Raw genomic sequence first — 16,389 nt, 5'->3', positions numbered from 1 at the left:
AATAGGGCCCCACATGGGGGCTCAGCACAACACATGCTGTAAACACAGTAAGGGTATTTCACATAGCACATCATGTAAACCCTCAGTCCCAGTGCATCACCGTACGCACTTTCAGAGGGCACACCTTAGGCAAAAAGCATTCAGCATAAATTATCATCAGTAACGCACCCACTTCATAACACACCATGCCCCTCAAAGGCATGAACATCATTGCAGCACATAACACGGGCAGAGTGCGCATATTAGGGAAATCCCTGAACATGATCCGGCGAACACCATTCCTCAGAGTGCACATTAGTAAGCTACTTTGCCCCCAATTTGCCCACCACTCGGGGTGTAGCTGCCGTAGTAGCTGAGGCGGGTGCCCGCTTCGGACTCTCCCCGCGATCCCCACAGGACCAATCAGAGGCCCCTAACAGGGCACCCGACTGCCCACTGCTGGTGCCAAACACGTTGGAGACCTTTCTGGGTCTCATGCACTCGAAGTCGGGGTAGTCCCCGTAAAACTGCCAAGGGGCAGCGCAATGCCGCCCAGGATAGAGAGACCTCACCTAGCTTCCCTCACAAAGTCAACTCCCCCACTGGCAGCCACATGCGAAGCCCGGACTCCTCAACACTCCAGTGGGTCAGGATTTCAAGGGCAGGCTGCTACACATGGAGCGAGGTCTCCTTCAGCTTTCCCTTCTTCGACCCCACCCTCCACCAGGCTTCACCTGCCTGGCTTCCTCTCCTGGGGGCGGGACGCTCCACCCACAGTCAGGCACCCACTGCCTGGCTTCCTGGTGATTCCTCTGGAATCTCGGCCCCAGCATAGGGAGTGAAGTCTCCGCACCATCTTGGGCCTGGAAATGCAGCCCAGAACACGGTGCACGGTCAAGCGCTGCTTCAAGCAAAAGGCTGCACGGCACGGCTCTCTCTGAGGGTTGACAGAGCCCTCTCCTCAGGGTTGACAGAGCCCTCTCCTCAGGCTCAGAAAGCACGCGGGGCTCCCCTCATCACCACGGGATCCCCGCCCACAACCAGGCTTAGCCTTTGCCTGGCTTCCTGTAGCTGCTTCCTGCCACACGGTCTCCTCTTATGGCACAAACCCACTCCGCGTCCGCTGTTTGGGGGAGATTGAGCCCGCTTATGGGGCTTGGGAATGAAAGTAAAAAAAAGAAATGCCCACCATGCGCTTCTAGTGAGTGAGCCCCATACTTCGCAGCACACAAAGGATATAAGAGCTCCCCGCGCTGTGCTTGCAAACACCTCCTCGGGGGAGGATGAAATACAGCGCTCAGCCGGTCTCCACCCTGGGGACACCACACAGAGACCCGGCAGCACTCTCCTTCGCCGGATGCTCTTTTCAGAGCAAGGGCCCTCAGTCTCTTGAAGGCAGGGTAAAAATCCAGCACTCCTCATGCGCTGAGTTCAGGGTCTCAAGGGGCAGTGCTGGGCACAGGCAGGTCAGCACTTAGGGCCTCCCAGCAGAGGACAGCAGCTGGGTCCCACGACGGTGCCTCCTGGCAGAGGGCTCCTTCCAGTCCCAAGTAAGCAACCAACAGCCCTTACATGGGGTCACAGTCCCAAAACTTATACTCATGAAGGTCTTTGTTTTCCCTCTGGCCCAGGGCTCTGCGCCCGGTCCAAACCAGTTCTGGGGGCACCTACACATGTGCACAACATCCTCCTTTGTCAGTGTAGGCTCTGGCCCCAGACACAACACATGGGGGCGGAGCCAGCATTATGGAAGGCAGGCACAGTCCCATTCAGTCTCAGGTCCTACTCCTCCCACTACTCCAAATGCAGATTGGCCTATTCAGCCTAGCACTGACTCACCCAGCCCCTCTGAAGGCACTGCACCTCCCCAGCCCCTGACACATAACACACAGAAATACCCACTTCTAAAAGTGGCATTTCTAAAATAGTGATAATAAATCTGCGAACACCATCCCACAGCATTTATTACCACTATTCCAAACATACCAAACTTGATCACGCTGCTCCTCTCATGTCAGGAATTATCACTGAAACACTTATCAGGGAATCCCCAATGCATTCCTATGAGAGGGCCGCCTCACAGTATTGAGAAACCAAAATGGCTGTTTGTCACTACCAGGACATGCGGCACAGTTAAGGCACATGTCCTACCCTTTACCTACATTGCACCCTGCCTATAGGGCTAGCTAGGGCCTACCTTAGGGGTGACTGATATGTAGTAAAAGGGGAGTCACAGACGTAGCACCCACTTTACGTGCCATGTCACAGCGGCAGTAAACTGCGCAGGCAGGCCCTGCAATGGCAGAGGCCTGAGACAGGTTTGAAAGGCTACTTTGGTGGGTGGCACAAGCAGCGCTGCAAGCCCACCAGTAGCATTTAATTTACTGACCCCGTGTATGTGGGATACCACATTACTGGGGACTGATAGGTAGATTAAATACATCAAACAGATGTTAGACCAATCTTACCACGTTTTACCATAGAGAGCACATGCACTTTACACTGGACAGCAGTGATAAAGTATCCAGAGTCCTAAAACCACCAACACCAGGTCAGAGAAAATACCAGGAGGAAGGCAAAAAGTTAAGGGATGACCCTGCAAAAAGGGACAAGTCCAACAAAGGGTGCCTGTGTTTTTGTTTTTAAACATTTGTTATAGGTTTTATCAACAAATAGACAAACACATGTTACATGTCCAAGATGCAGAATAGTATGGTGTATGAATAAACTGACTCCAGGATCAGCAGTCCATCCGATGGGAGTAGCCTAGTAAAGGGAGTGAGTGCAAGGAGAAGGAGGATCGCAGTATTATAGCATATTCCGGATCGTGGTATGGCATAAACAAACTAATGCGTCTAGGTAAAAGGGACAACCAGAAGCGGGAGAGCGCAGGGACAGCAGGGGAGGGAGAGTGGGGGGCGTAATGGGCCCAAAGAGTCAATGACCAGTGGTTGTATATCAGGAGGGCCATTAGCTGGAGGGGTGAAGTGGCTTGTCTGATGGGAGTCTAGAGTGGTGCTACGCCTTGTCTGTCTTGTAGCAAGGTGTAGTGATGAGGTCCGTAGCCAAGATGTAGTTTCATGTAGATTTATTAAGTTCAGTTACAGGAAGTTGAGTTGTAGAGATGCAGCCCCACCAGGAGCAGTCTGCCTGCTGTTCAGCCCATACTTCAACTGTCACACTCAAGCATCCAGGCACCCAAACATTCCATTCAAGACCATCACACCAACATTCCATGCATCACATTCACACTGGCTGAGCAGCTAGGGAGAAAGTAACAGAATATAACCAGATAAATATAATATAGGTTAAAACACTAGGGCTCTCAGAAGTAGGCAGGGACAAAGAAACAGAAGCTGTGGGGGGTGGAGTGGAGGGCAACATCTGCTATTCGAGGTCATGAAGAGAGGGAGGAGGGGGTTTCCAGGTCACAGCCAAGGAACAGTGACAGCAACTGGTCCCATAGTGAAGCTATAGGACAGCAACGAAGGCCTCCGGCATCCTCCTTGTGTAGTGCTGTCTCCAGGCTTCACTGTTGGGAGGGGTAGAGCTCTTCCAACACAGTCACGGCACGCTTCCCGAAGGTAAGTGCCAGTTCAGTGAAGTGGGCCACTGTTTTATACTTCTTCTGCTTTTTGTAGATTCCCAGGCGCACGCCCTGGTGTCCAAGAGCGGGCGACCTTTGGTCGAGGAAATGGTTGAGAGGACATTGTGCCAGGCAGTCCCCCAAATCATGCTTGAGATCCACAGTTGGGGCCTGACATCAGGCAAAAGTCTCTGGGGCTTTTGTATTATATAAAATGGAATCAATTGCAGTCGGATGTTGCAAAAGATCTTGTGTGGGTGTTTCAGCAAACTCGTCCACTCCCTGTTGTGTAAGGCCCTTCCGAAGTTTGCCTCCCATGTGTCGCAATGAAACTGCAAGTGGAGTTGTGTTTGTGGGATCGTAGCCTTTGTAAGCCTGGCTACAATTCTCTTTCCATCCCCAAGAGTATGGCAACTGTCGACCAGGGCATTAGTACACGGTTCAGAGTAATCAACGTGCCATCGCTCTCTCAAAAGGTTGCGGAGGAGGCCATATGTCATGGGCTGTCCCTGGTGACGTCTGTACTGGTTTACCAGCTCTTCTAAGAAGAGGTGTAGGCCATTGGCAAAGATATGATCAAGGGTCAATAAACAGAGCTGTTCCCATGTCCGAAGGTCATCCGGACCCTCCAGGAAAGCCCATTAGGAGAATAGAGGAAGCAAATGAGGGGATCTGCGAGTGAGTTCGAAACCCCTCCAGACACACTGAAGCACCACCCACACTAGGTGCGGCAGCGCTTCAGGAGGCCGAACTCTAGGGACTGGAAGGGTCAGGACCCCCACCACACTCAGCAAGTCACCACCGTGCTAGTATCTGCTAGTTAATTGCCCACCAGTCAGCAGGCGAATCGTTGCAGTTAGGCTGCTAGGCTGGGTCTGGTGGTGTGGTGGATTAATGCGTCCACTGTAGGGGCCTGTATGCGATCTCATGGTCACAGGTTCAAATCCTGAAGGGTCCATTCAGCCTTTCATTCTTCTGAGGTTGATAAAATGAGTACCATTGATCTGGGTAACAATAAACATCTGTTTTTCAGGGCCAATTTACCGTTCTGGGTGAAAGTGCGCTTTACAAATACACGTTATGATAAAAGTACAGTTTGGAATTAGGGGTTCCACAGCTGCCTGATTCTGGTGGGAGCTGTAACTTTGTAACAGCCTTTCTGTGCCTATTGCAATGACAAATGAAATCCCCCAACTGTTATTGTAGCTAGCACAATAGCATCTGGTCAGTTATCACCAGGAGAGTGGTAATGTAGTATTACAGGTGAGAGAGAATTATCATCTTCACAAGGTCTATGCACCCTTTCACAGAAAGGTGAAGTGTTTTCCAGAAGACACCCACTGCCCGAACAGAGTACACCATCCTATTCAGGTTGCCATCCAAGAGAAAGTGTTGATGCCAAGGATGGAAGGACCCATCTTCCCACTGCAGGGGAATTCCACCCATTATGAATGGGGTGTAGGGCGCTGATGGCGCCAGGGGATAAACACAAGAATTCACCCAGCTCACTCGGAGCCTGAGAGATCTCCAAATTGGACAGGAGATTGGCATTGCTGTAGAGCTCAGCAGAGAGATCATTAATGTAGAGCAGGATGTTGTCATTGTATGAGAAAATTATGTGGTTGCCGTCTGGCAGGGGATGCCACAGTGATTTCTGCTTGCCAAGTGTGTATGGCCAGTGGCTCAATTATGAGGGTAAATAGAAATAAAGATAACAGGCAACCCTGATGAGTGCCTCTCCCCATCAGAATGGCGTGGGATATAAGGCCTCCTGTACAGACACCTACCATTGGTGCTTCATCGAGCAACCTGTAGCAGCATAGCACAGCAAGCAGGTAGTCCCAACCAAGTGAATCAAAGGCCTTTTCCAGATCTGGGAGTAGTTCAACCACCCAGGCCAATGAGTTTGCACACCTTCTATGATGCAAAAGGAGAGTCTAATATTAAACACAACATTGATGCCTAGGAGGAAGCAGCACTGATCTGGATGAACCAGGCAGGGGAAAACCAACTGGATTCTAGAAACTAGGATTGTAGCAAAGATATTATCTGAGTTAGGACAGCAATGGGATGATAGGAGTTCAGGTTCAAGGAGTACTTTCCTGACTTTGGCAGGGAAACCAGTAACACCTCACAAAGAGACTCTGAGAGATGTTGAAACTCCAACACAGACTCAAAAGGTTTCACTAGTCGGGCCATGTTGGCCGCGTATTGCTTTTTGAATTCTGCTTGGACCCTATAAGTCCCTCGCATTTTCACAGTCACCATTTCTGTTATTGACTCCCTGACATCCATCACTGTCACATGGGCAACAATTTCTAGTCTCTCAATGGCTGGGAGGAGGCCAGCAACCAGGAATCATTGTGCGTCCACCTCCGAGGCACTCAGGAGTGGGGAGTAAAGTGAGGCATAGAAGGTTACAAAGGCCTCATGGATGTCCCCCTGAGAGCAGAGGATGGTGAGGTCAGACTGAGAAGCTGCGGTATTGCGGGTTTTTGTGATTCATTTTTGACCCAACCAGGCCAAGAGATGGCCCGAATTGTCTCCATCTGAGTGTGATGTAGCAAAGTATCACTGGTAGTTCAGGCAACGCATGCGCGCCGAATAGCTGAGCCTCTCGTCCCCAAAACCAAGTCAGGAAATGCCATCACCCAGAGTAATCCACTACCTGTCGTTCCATGACAACATAGGCTAGAGCCTCTGAGAAGCACCAGTGCCCACCACAGACAGTACTGATACAGGATCCCCTGAGGACCACTTTAAAGACCTCCCATTGAACGGTCAGGAGGTGGTGGAATGGTCATTATGCTCAAAATAGTCTGCGATCTTGTTGGAGATCATGGTCCTAAAGATTGGGTCCCTCCAGGGCGGAGGGTTGTAGTTTCCAAGTGGGGATCGGGGAGGAGGTTTGCCCCCATCATAGACCCGTCAATAGGGGATAGTGGTCTTAAATTTTGAGTCCGGGTGGGAAACCAAGAAGCATATCAAGGTCGAGCACACTACCCAATCCGAGCAGACATAAGGGTCATTAATGAGGGAGAGAAAGCAATGCTTGGAGGTGTTCGATAATGTCATTGACAGTTTGTGGGGTCACTTGTGGCAGGGGACTCAGGCCATGTGGGGTCAATGAGAGGCTAGAGTTGTCTCCAGAATCTTCTCCAGAAGTGACAGAGGACGTCAATCGAGAGTCACGGAATGTAGCAGCAATATCCAGGGCCAAGGTTTGGTTATTCTGCACCTGTGCTGGGGACGGTGCAGCTGACAGCAGTGATGTCCATGCAGGGCACCCCAGGGTTCAATAATGGCACCTCTGAGGTGACCATTTGGGGGGTCTTGGTATATGCCAGTCACCAAGGGAGCATCCCAGGCTTCTACTCATCTCCAAGGGTCTGTTAAAAAATAGGGACTTTGGTCTGCTGTAACATGGAGCTTTGCTGGGAAAAGCAGGGCATACGCCTGGCCTAGGTCTCAAAGTCGGCGCTTAATCCCCAGAAAGGAGGCCCTCTTCTTCTGGACCACCAGAGTATTGTCTGGAAAAACAAGAATTCAGTGGTTGTCTTTGCTTATGGGGTCTAGCTGCCTAGCTCAACGCAAGATAGTGTCCTGTTCCTTCCAGTGTAGGATCTTGGTAACAATAGCTCGGTGTAGGGGCCCAGATGGAGGGTGCTGCAAGGGCACCCTATGGGCTCATTCCACTCAAAAGTATGGGGTCAGATCTTCACACTGGACCAGCTCACAGATCCAGGTCTCCAAGAAATCCTCCGTTCACCAGCCCTCGGTGCCTTCCGCAAGGCACACCACTCTTATATTGTTGCAGCGGGAGCAGCCTTCTGCATCCTCTGCTCAGGTCGCGATTTGTGTTGGACTGTAAATCACACCACAGCACTTTCTGTCAGGTTTACATTAAAAAAAAGGGATGCCAACCCAAAGAAAAGTGTTTGTAAAGATGGGCCCATGTGTTTTATATAAAATTTACTGATCTCTGTAGGATGGAAGGCGGTGTCTACCTTGTAAGGATTCAAACTCCTGATCTTCAGAACGCCATCATCCACAGAGGCATCTTGCATGAAACGAAATGAAAAATGTGTGCTGTGATAATACCCAAACTGTACATTGTGCTGCCCGGCATTGTCCCAAATATAGGTTAAGTCTCCATCACATCTTGCTTCATGTAATGCGGTCTAATTCATGTACCAAACACTATGCTTCACTATGCATAGTACCTCATGCACATGCAACTTTAGAAATGCTCTTAACACACTATCCTACAACTTATTACTTCTGGGCTGGCACTGTACAGTGTGTGCAACATGCAAAATACATTTGGGCCTGACCCTTTCCATACAACTATTGGGTGGACAGTGAGATTTCCATAATGTATGGCTAGATTGTAAAAAATCTCAGTAACTTTTCATTTTATAGACATTGCAAAGGGAAGCTCAGCTCCAAATGACAGTCTATTGACATTTACGGAAATACTTATAGGTACTCCCTGACATGAAAAGATGTTTAATCACAATACAAACACATGTAAGCTTACCACCTATCCCCACATATTCCATGCCTGTATGCATTTGGCAAATTAAACTATTTTAACTGGTTGGAGTTGCATTTGTCTCATTTCTTAGGAGAAAATTATTGGTTAAAGATTTGCCAATCTAGAGGTTGACTTCATGCTATAAGGCCTAGAGTTTCTAATTTTCCATGGAGCTCAGCACAGCAATCACATTTGCTGAGATGTATTTCACAAGAACACAGTACAGACTCATATCTACAAAGACTGATGTGCTGCAGCTATCATCCTCTGTGCAGGCTCTCCAACATGGCGCAGAGTTGAGTGTGCGCTGTCTAGTGTAGGATTTGCATGGACATATACCCTTACAATGCAAATTTCTAAGGTCCTGATTACGAGTTTGGCATTGCAGCGCCAGGTTCGTCCTGTCGCTGCACTGCCAAACCCATGGTTGGGCCGTCACCAGATTACGAATGTTTCTCGTGTATGGTAGGTTTTATGTAGCCTTTTTTTTAACATTCCCACGGCTGCGCCTCAGAAAAGGGGCACTGCAATGGGAACGCCAAAAACAGTTCCTGCATGGCATGGCATGGCCTGTAAAGTTGATGCTGTGCAGGAACTGGGGTGCATGCACACCAGGTGTACATGTTGTGCCCCCTTGCATGCACCCCATGGCCCAGAAGCTAAAGGGGGCCCTGTAGGGCCCCCTTTATTTCCTCTCTGCCACGGTATTCATGGAGGAGAAACCTCCATGAAAACCATGGCGGAGAGGAAAATTGTAATATGCTTTGTGGGACGGCGGTGGTCCCGTCAAGCATATTACTGCTTCTACACTAGTGCACCAGTACAGGGCACAGCGGATCCCTGGTGGCTGTGGCGGGGCAATGGCTGTCTGACTGCCCTAATTGTAATAGGGCGGTCTGAAGACAGCCACCACCGTGCCCCCGCGAGCAGACTCATAATCGAGCCCTAGTCTACATAACTCAGAAGCTTCCCATGCATTGGATGTGTTTTGTGTACTGCAGCACACATGTAGTGCGTCATTTTATTTGAGAAATTACAAACTTCCCTCTTGTTTATTCCCTTAAATCAATTAGTTTTTGTTGCAAAGCCTGTTGTGGGTATCTTAATGGATCAGGCTTTGCATGAAATGTTTGCACTGATCCAACCCAGAGTAATCACAATTGATGCAAAGTGATGCAAAGAATCTTTGCACTGAGAAAAGGGCACCTTCTCACTGAAAACCACCTTTAGCACTTACTAGTTAATACTGTGTGACATTTTGCATTGCTTTGTGTCGCTTTGTACTGGCACAAAATCTTAGTAACTCTGAACCTTAATTCTGTGGCTTTTGTATCAGTTTTATTAGAAGATTTACCAATTTTTGACAAAGTTGGTGGTAGACTAGTGGAGTTTGCACAACGGACTTTGTACCAATTGCTGGAAACTCTACACAAAGTGAAGGCTTACTTGTGGTACAAATCAAAGCTGTGCTCTAAAACCAGCACAATTTCAATTAGCATTCTTCACTAAATCAGACACCTTTGTGTTTTTAGATCACCGATGCAACCTCTGTGGTTAGTGCACTAAATTAATAAATTGCTGAATTTATTTTTGAGAAAATAATCTTCCCAGTATTGAGTAAACTGGGGCACTGGTTGGCCTCCTGAAAGATGGCCATATTAACAGGCACTTCTTATCATAATGTTTGATATAAGGTAAGCCAAGTCAATCAATCAATCAGGGTTGGTAAAGTGCAGCTACTCACTCTTGAGGGTCTCAGGCACTGAGGAGGAAGGAGGGTGGCTAAGTTGAACACTGGGGTCATCAGAAAAGCCAGGTCTTGAAGTCCTTTCTGATCTGGGGCAGTAAGGGAGATTGCCGAAGGTGGATGGGTAGGGTGTTCCAGGCTTTGGCTGCGAGGTAGAAGAAGGACTTTCCTCCCATTCTAGTATTGCTGATACGTGGGGCGGTGGCCAGAGAAAGCTGGGCAGATCGGAGGTGTCTTTTGGGTGCGTGGAAGGAGAGGCGTCTGTTCAGGTATGCGGGTCCGGTGTTGTGAAGGGCCTTGTATGTGTGGGTGAGGAGTTAAAGGTTATTCTTCTTACCACTGGAAGTCAATGGAGATCGCGGAGGTGTTGGGGGGATGTGGCTGCGACAGGGGATATCGAGGATCAGTCTGGCTGTGGTGTTCTGGACAATCTGGAGTTGGCAAAGGAGTTTCTTGTTGATTCCGGCGTAGAGAGCGTTGCCGTAGTCCAGTCTGCTGCTGATGAGTGCGTCCGTGACAGTTTTTCTGGTTTCGGTTGGGATTCATCTGAAAGTGTTTCGAAGCATGCGAAGGGTGTTGAAGCAGGTTCAGGAGACGGCATTGATCTGGCGGTTCATTGTGAGCGATGGGTCTAGTATGATGCCGAGGTTTCGTTCATGGTCCGTCGGGGTTGGGGGATGTCCAAGGGCGAAGGGCCACCAGGAGTGAGTGAGGATCCCTGGGGCACTCCACAGTTGGTCTCTGTCAGTTCCGAGAGGGAGGGAGGGTGTCTGATCTGCTGAGTTCTGCCGGTGAGGAAGGAGAGGATCCAGTCGAGGGCCTTGCCGCGGATGTCAACGTGGTGGAGTCTGGTGGCTAGGGTGCGGTGGGAGATAGTGTTGAATGTAGCGGAGAGGTCAAGGAGGATAAGGGCTGCCATTTCACCCTGGTCGAGGAGAGAATGGATGTCGTTGGTGGCGGAGAGTATGGCAGTCTAGGTGCTGTGGTTGCTACGGTATCCGGATTGGGAGATCTCCAGAATGTTGTTTGCTTCGATGAAAGTTGTTAGCTGGGTGTTGACAACCTTGGCTGTGATGGGAAGCAGGGAGATGGGCCTGAAGTTCTTGAGGTCTGTCGGGTCCGCGGAGGGTTTCTTTAGGAGGGTGTTGACCATGGCGTGTTGCCAGTCATCAGGTAAGGTGGTGGTCTCGAAGGAGCAGTTGATCGTTCAACGTAGTTTGGGTGTGATGGCTGAGGCGGCTCTGTGGAAGAAGTGGTGTGTGCATGGGTATAAGGATACTCCGGAGTGGATGCTTTTCATGGTCTTTAAGGTGTTTTCTTTCATGAGTGGGATCCATTTGAGCAGGGTCTGTGGGGTGGCATTGCATGAAGGAGGAGCTGGAGCGGTGAGGTGGTCTTGGTTGTCGAAGTTCTCGTAGATCATCTTGATCTTGTGGTGGAAGAAGGTGCTGAGTCTGTGGCAGAAGTCTTGGGAGGGTGGGACGTCTGTTGTTTCACTGCTAGGTTTGGCGAATTCCTTGATGACAGAGAAGAGCTCTTTGGTGTTGTGTGCGTTGGAGAGGATTCTGTCCTGGAGGGATTTCTTCCTTGTGGAATTGATGAGTTGGGGACGTGCGATGGTGACTGCTTTGTAGGGGGAGCGTTTTTCTGGGGTTTTGTTGTTCCTCTATGTCTTTTCGAGTCATCTGCAGGAGTGTCTGGATTCTTGGAGTGCGGGTTGAACCAGATTGCTTTCTTGCTGTGTCTTGTGGCTTGCTTGAGGAGGGCATGTGTATCAGTGCAGTCTGTGATCCAGTGATGGAGGTTGCATGCTGTGGTGTTTGCTTAGGACGTGGTCGGTGGTTGGGTGCTGACAATGGCAAAGGTGAGCTGGTCTTCGTGATTTTGTTCCAGCTTCTGCAGGAGAGGGGGTGGGCGTGCTTGCATTCGGTGGGTTTTTTGAAGGAGAAGTGGATGCAGTGGGGGTGATCTGTCCAGAGGAGTTCCATAGTGTGGCTGTAGGAGACGTTGTTTCCTCCGGTGAAGAAGGGGTCGAATGTGTGTCCCGCTGTGTGCGTGGGGGCAGTGACTAGTTGTTCCAGTCCTATGTTGGCAACGTTCTCTAGGAGCGAGGCGGTGTTTGACTCATCATGGTTGTCCAGGTGGAAGTTTATATCTCCGAGTGGGATGTAGTCTGTTCTCATATTTACAAGTTGCAGGATAAATTGTGTCCAATGTTTCTGCGTGAACACAGTTATAATTATAAGAGGCTGGGGTCCATTATTACCTCTATGCTGACAGCACCCAACTCTACCTCAAGATGTCCTCCGTACATGACATCTTCTCGCTACCACCCTGAACTCCATCCAAGAATGAATTATGTCTCATCACTTAAAACTGAATCCCTCTAAAACTGAATTCCTTCTTTTCACTACCTCAGTCTCTCCACCTCCTGTTCAATCATGGATGGATAATCTGAACATTCTTAACAGTAAATTTACCATTGTTGACAGTGCCAAACCCCTAGGTGTCATCCTGGGCAAAAGACAACCTACAATCCCAAATCAACACCTGGGCAAAGATTGCACGCTTCCAACTGCGCCTTCTCTGGGGCATTCAATGTTACATTCCTGATCACGTTCTGAAAACTCTTGCCCAATCTTTGCTACTCTCCAGATGGACTACGGTAATTCTGTCCTTGCAGGCCACCCCAAGACCCATATATCACCTTTAAAATCTATCCTCCACTCAGCTGCACACTTCGTCTAAGGGGCCAAAAGAAATGACCGTATCACATCTATGCTGATAACTCTTCACTGGCTTCCTATTGAAGCTAGGACCATATGCAAGACTGTATCGCCTATAAAACCATTCACACTTCCACCCCTTGCTACCTAGCAAACAAACTCAAGATTTCAGGTGGCTCTTGACTTTCAGAAAATGCTGAAAGTCTGCTGCTCGAATCTCCAACTTTTGAAAGGGAAAGACTTATGGGCTTATTACGAGTCTGGGTTTACACGGACCGCCTGACTCATGGGGGTGCAGTGGTGGCAGTCATCCGACCGCCCTATTAGGACCAGGGTGGTTGGGCCACCCTGTGACCACCGTAACCACCAGAGATCCCTAGCAGTGGCACAGAGGTATTAAGGCAGCAATATGCTTGGTGGGGCCGCTGAGGCCCTGCTAACCATATTACGAATTTCCTCACTGCCACACTATTCATGGCAGTGTGACCACCATGAAAAGTGTGGCGGTGAAGAAACAAAGGGGCCCTACAGGGCCCCCAGGTGCTTCATGGCATGTGAATGCATGTCCTGGACTGCAGCAGTTCATGCCGTGCAGGTACTGCATTTGACATTCCTATTGCGGTGCCTATTTCATAGGCACCAGGCTGGGAATGCCAGTGAACCGGCCACCAGACCAGGAGAAAAATCCTGATCTGGCGGGCGCTTTCTACATAAGGGCGGTCCTTACCGCCAAACTTATAATAAGGCCCTTAAGACGCAATCTTTCTCCAGTAATGCGACTAGAATTTGGAACTCGGTACCTCCACTGTTGTGGTTGTTTTATTTGTGATGTTTATTAAATAACATGCTCTCAGATGTGCCAGGCAGTTTATTATTTGTGAAGGAGAGAAGAACAAATCACCACCTAAACAAACTCTCAAATGGCAAGCAACTACAATGTTACAGTGTGACCTAAACACTTTATAAATCACCAACTAAGTAGGCCTCCAAAATGCAGGCAAAATGAATGACTGAAGCCGACCCTAAACAACGATGTTATGGCTAAGCATATGTTCCTAAAATCATCTAGGGATGCTGATATGAAGAACAATTATACAACAATATTTAAAATCCCATAGATTACTAACTACAGAAACATTCTTAAAAAGACAATCTTACAACATAAAGTACTGCATGATCAAAACTTTCCATTAATTATATCAGCATCAGGAGGAATTGGGAAATGGGTCGTATAATCAGCAGTCCTACAGATGTCGCAGACTTTAAGATCCTGTAGTTACTTCATAAAGTGCTGTGCAATTGGAAATCTAAAATATCAAACTTAAAATTCTCTAAAGTACACAATTTACGATTCCGAATTCTACATCATGCAGTCTACTGTTATTTAGTTAATGCAAAAGTACATGTATTTTGCTGATCGATAGACCAATTGTGTGTCTTTACCAATAAAATGCAGCTAAAGCATTATTAATAATTTGAAATATGAAGTATGGCCTCAAAAAACTTTGGAGGTCCAGTAAAAATGGACAAATACAAACGAAGTGTCAGGGATTCTTGATGATAGCCACAACCTTTAAAGCACTTACATGTATTAGAAAATAATGGTTTCCATCCAGCTTTGATATCAGCTGGTAGCACTAGTACCTTAATCTCATGTATTTTTGTTTTAGTAAATTGTTTCAAATGTATTCTTCGATAATTCTGAACTGAAGCTAAGGTGAAGGTGGGTAGTAGCGGTTTCCCTCGGTTCAGCTTGTCTAGTTCCTGTATGTTCTTGCTAAATGAAAACCCAATTGCCTGTTTCCGAACGTGATCTTGAAAACGCTATACCGCCTATTATTATTCCATTCTTCGGCCAACCCTAGCATGTTCAGAATTCTATTCAAATTCAAAGTGTATTTTCAGCTGTTTGAGAGCTCTTCCCAAATAATTTTTTTAAAGGACCCTTCCTCAGCGGTTTTTAATCTTCAAAATTATTTGTAATGACATTTATATAGCACTTACTACCCTTGACGAGGTGTTGAACCGCTTTACGCCAGGCAGCGATCTGCCCCAGAACCCACGCAAGGTTAGTGGTTATTTCAGTGTTATTGGGATTAGTCTTGTGCCCACAAGCCAACCATTCCATACAGTCATTCCAGTTTCTTTATGGTGGACCAAATTAATTAATATGGGTTATTTGTGATCACTAGTGAGGGTATATGAGCTCACCCACCTGGTTGGTGGGATTAATTGATGAGTTAGAGGTGATTAGGTATTGTTAGCATAGGTATGACTGCAATGATACCCGCAAACTGGAGAGTAAAGGGGGCTGAACTATTTCCTTATGCAGCATGCTGGAAGCAAAATGTTAAATACAGTTTAACAGTATCAATGAAAGAAGCCCACTGACCAAAAGCCCCTCTATCAACATACACTATGCACAAGCGTTTTAGAAAACAATAATCGGGCAAGACAGCTAAATCTGTCTCAGTGGCCAAACAGAAAAAGAGTGAAGTCCAAAATGTCATCATGTTAAGCAGCCTGACTGACTCTTTCTTCAAAACCAATTTTAGGCCCACTCGCCCAGTTTGGGCCACTTATTAGTGCGTTAAAGCTAGACTCTTCTTAAATAACAATACATATCACATTCATGTATTCCTTTTTGTTTTATTTTGGGTATTAATGAATAAAACTGCGTGTTGCAGAAGGGTACAAAGATAATATAATATTAAACGTCTGTAGTGGTAGGTCCTTAAACTCTGTGTGCCCGAGTCACAGAACTGACTTAAGACAAAATCCTAAACATACTACCATTTTGGTATTCACAGAAGGCACTTACTCATTTTGGTATTCACAGAAGGCACTTACTCATTTCGGTATTCACAGAAGTTAGGAGTCCTAACTTTAGGACTCCTAAATGCCTTCTGTGAATACCGAAACTCTTAAAGTTAGGATTTTTCTCAGTTTAGGAGTCCTAAAGTTAGGAGTCTTAACTTCTGTGAATACCGAAATGAGTAAGTGCCTTCTGTGAATATCAAAATGAGTAAGTGCCTTCTGTGAATACCAAAATGGTAGTAAGTTTAGGATTTTGTCTTAAGTTAGTTCTGTGAATCGGGCCCCCTGTTGACTTCTTGCTGCCCACGAAAAAAAATAACACAGCTCTTACGGTGCATAATATGTGAAATGTTATCTCATAGCCTGTTAAATGAGTCCAACGCAGGTATATTTGAGATACAAATATTTTTAAGTTATCACTTACCTTAGGCCAGGAAAAGACATGTCGATATTGATATCGTGAAACGTCAGCACAGTGATAAAGAAAGATGCCAGAGGTATCTAGTCAGTCAGGCTTGGTGGATTTAAATGAAGACCCTACTAAGGAAGTTTAGCACAGGGTGCCAGACGGCCCCTTCTTGGTCGCTTGGATGAATCCCATTGGGCGGTCTTTCACCGCCTGCAGATCCTGCAGCTGATGTGATGTTGCTGTCAGGGAGAGCGCCAAAGCCCTTGGTGTTCCTCGGGGTGAACGTCCAGTGTGAGTAAGACAGCAAACACCCCATCAAACATTAACCTACTCACTAGAGGAAGCCTGCATGGGAGTCATTTCCGGGTCGCCGCATGATTATCCAGACTGATCTTCACTCTCCATAAAAAGCGACACTCCATTGTTACGCCTGTGCCTTGTGTCTTTACAATGCAAATGGCAAAACAACCAGATTAAGAGAAGCTGGATCAAAGTACAATCGGCAGCAATTGTTAAATAAACATGTGATAAGGAGTATGCTGTGCTGAGTGTGGTGAGGGCGGATGCAGGTGTCTAAGTGAAAGCGAT

The 16,389-nt window shown here is 47.6% G+C and overlaps 1 protein-coding gene across 2 annotated transcripts in view; it reads right to left on the bottom strand.

Moving 5' to 3' along the window:
* Positions 1-16,159, bottom strand: part of LOC146866499 (stimulated by retinoic acid gene 6 protein-like) — a 484,943-nt gene extending 468,784 nt beyond the window's left edge. Inside the window, exon 1 of one of the 2 annotated variants that reach the window (XM_085636593.1) lies at positions 15,817-16,159. In XM_085636593.1, the coding sequence (XP_085492719.1) occupies positions 15,817-15,836 (20 nt within the window). In that variant the 5' untranslated portion in view covers positions 15,837-16,159. The remainder of the gene's footprint in view (positions 1-15,816) is intronic. The other variant, XM_085636594.1, reaches the window with a different exon arrangement.
* Between the last annotated feature and the right edge of the window lie 230 nt (positions 16,160-16,389).

This window comes from Triturus cristatus, chromosome 2_1, assembly GCF_964204655.1.
Source record: "Triturus cristatus chromosome 2_1, aTriCri1.1, whole genome shotgun sequence".
Taxonomy (NCBI): Eukaryota; Metazoa; Chordata; class Amphibia; order Caudata; family Salamandridae; genus Triturus; species Triturus cristatus.
Note: the sequence above shows the minus strand (reverse complement) of the source record. Positions and strands in the feature narration are given on the sequence as shown.